General features: G+C 48.9%; 1 protein-coding gene across 1 annotated transcript in view; it reads left to right on the top strand.

Annotated features, from left to right (window-relative positions):
* The window catches only part of LOC106337789, a 1,476-nt gene extending 961 nt beyond the window's left edge, over positions 1-515 (top strand). Inside the window, exon 2 of the mRNA XM_013776908.1 lies at positions 12-515. Coding sequence (XP_013632362.1) covers positions 12-515 — 504 coding nt within the window. The remainder of the gene's footprint in view (positions 1-11) is intronic.
* The last annotated feature ends 1,542 nt before the right edge of the window (positions 516-2,057 follow it).

The following is a 2,057-nucleotide window of genomic DNA, read 5'->3' as shown; positions in this document are numbered from 1 at the left end:
ATGATCTACAGCTGCCGAATGGTATCTGGATTTTGCATGTCGACGGATCATCGTCTAGTAGAGGCTCCGAGATTGGCTTCCATCTCCAATCTCCAACCGGTGAACTGCTCCAACAGTCCTTTCGGTTGGGTTTCAAAGCATCCAACAACGAAGCTGAATACGAATCTCTCATCGCTGGTCTACATCTAGCACAAGCGGTTCAAGCAAAATGTATTCAAGCATACTGTGACTGTCAATTGGTAGCCAACCAGTTCAGGGGCGACTATGATGCGAAGAACGAACGAATGGACGCTTACCTCAAAGTCGCGCAAGATCTCGCCAACGAGTCTGAGTCTTTCCAACTTACAAGGATCCCTCGCGGTGAAAATGTCTGTGCAGATGCTCTAGCAGTGCTCGGGAGCAATCCAAGAGATCAGGTCAAACGGACCATCCCGATTCAACACATCGACAAACCTAGCATCACCCTTTCGCACGACGAATGCGATGGATATAAGTGGCTCGACCGATCGACCTGACGATACGCCTACTGAATGGCGAACTCCATTCCTCCAGTACCTATCCAACGGTTAACTTCCAAGAAACAAGTTGGAAGCACGTCGGTTGAAGGCCAAGTGTGCAAACTACGTCGCCATCGAGGGAAGGTTGCACCTCTGGACTTCTGCTAAGGTCCTCTTGACGTGCCTCAGCACAGAGGAAGCAGCATTGGCCATGGCCGAAACTCACGAAGGAGCAGCCGTAAACCACTCAGGCGGTCGAGCATTATCCCTCAAAGTAAAAAGCATGGGTTTTACTGGCCAACCATGGTCGCTGATTGCGAAGCGTATGCCCGAAAGTGCGACAAGTGCCAGCGACACGCCCCTTACATATACTGTCCGACCGAACTCTTGCAATCTTCAACGGCTCCATATCCATTCATGCGTTGGGCGATCGACATTGTTGGACCCATGACGAGTTCGAGACAGAGAAAGTACATCCTGATCATGACAGACTACTTCACCAAGTGGGTGGAGGCTAAAGCATTTGTCCAAGTGACCGACAAGGAGGTACAAAATTTCGTCTGGAAAAACATCATCTGCCGGCATGGTCTCCCGTACGAAATTGTCACCGACAATGGTTCTCAGTTCATTTCGAACAACTTCTGCGGTTTCTACGAACGATGGGCAATCCGCCTCAACACCGCTTCGCCCTGATACCCGCAATGCAACGGTCAAGCTGAAGCCACCAATAAGACAATCCTCGACGAAATCAAGAAACGCCTCAATCTCAAGAAGGGACACTGGGCCGATGAATTGGTCACATTGAACAACTCCACGGGCAAAACGCCATTCTCTCTCGCTTACGGGGTCGAAGCAATGGCTCCAGCAGAAGTTAAAGTCACAAGTCTGCGTCGATTGAGGATGCCACAAAACACGGAACTCAACAGAGCGATACTACTCGACGCCCTTGATACAATCGAAGAACGAAGAGACCAAGCGCTCCTCCAAATCCAGAACTACCAACACCTCACCGAGTCCACTGTGGGAACCGAAATTCGCACTGTCGATTTCCGTTTAAATAAGGAAACTAGGAAAACCCTAATTTCCCAGAGGACCCGGATATCTGCTAATTACCACACGTCAAGCAATCAGAAACCAACTGGAAAGGTCCTTACAAGATAGTCAAGGTCGTAATTGGTCGGTGTCTATCGATTGGAAACCTCGACTGGTAAACCAGTACCGAGAGCCTGGAACGCCGCCAACCTCCTGAAGTATTATACTCAGCCGTCTGCCGCTAAAAAATAAAAAAATAAAAAAGAAAAACACCGAACGAATGACTCTATCGTCACTTTCGCTCGGCTCCGAATGAATGATTCTTTCATCACTTTCGTTCGGCCACTAAACTTTCATTCGGTCAAATCGAACTACGAATGGCTTGATCCCCTTTCCGGGGTACGTAGGCAGCATGTCTTCAGGTCCAACTATAATCTAAAACCAAAACATACGCCATCGACATGGAACATATGTTTCCAGGGACGCCAAGTGAACGCTTGTACGTTACTTTCGGTCAGCCCGAATGAC

This window comes from Brassica oleracea, chromosome C4 (assembly GCF_000695525.1).
Source record: "Brassica oleracea var. oleracea cultivar TO1000 chromosome C4, BOL, whole genome shotgun sequence".
NCBI classification, from domain to species: Eukaryota; Viridiplantae; Streptophyta; class Magnoliopsida; order Brassicales; family Brassicaceae; genus Brassica; species Brassica oleracea.
The sequence above is the reverse complement of the archived record's forward strand: the minus strand, read 5'-3'. Positions and strand labels throughout refer to the sequence as shown.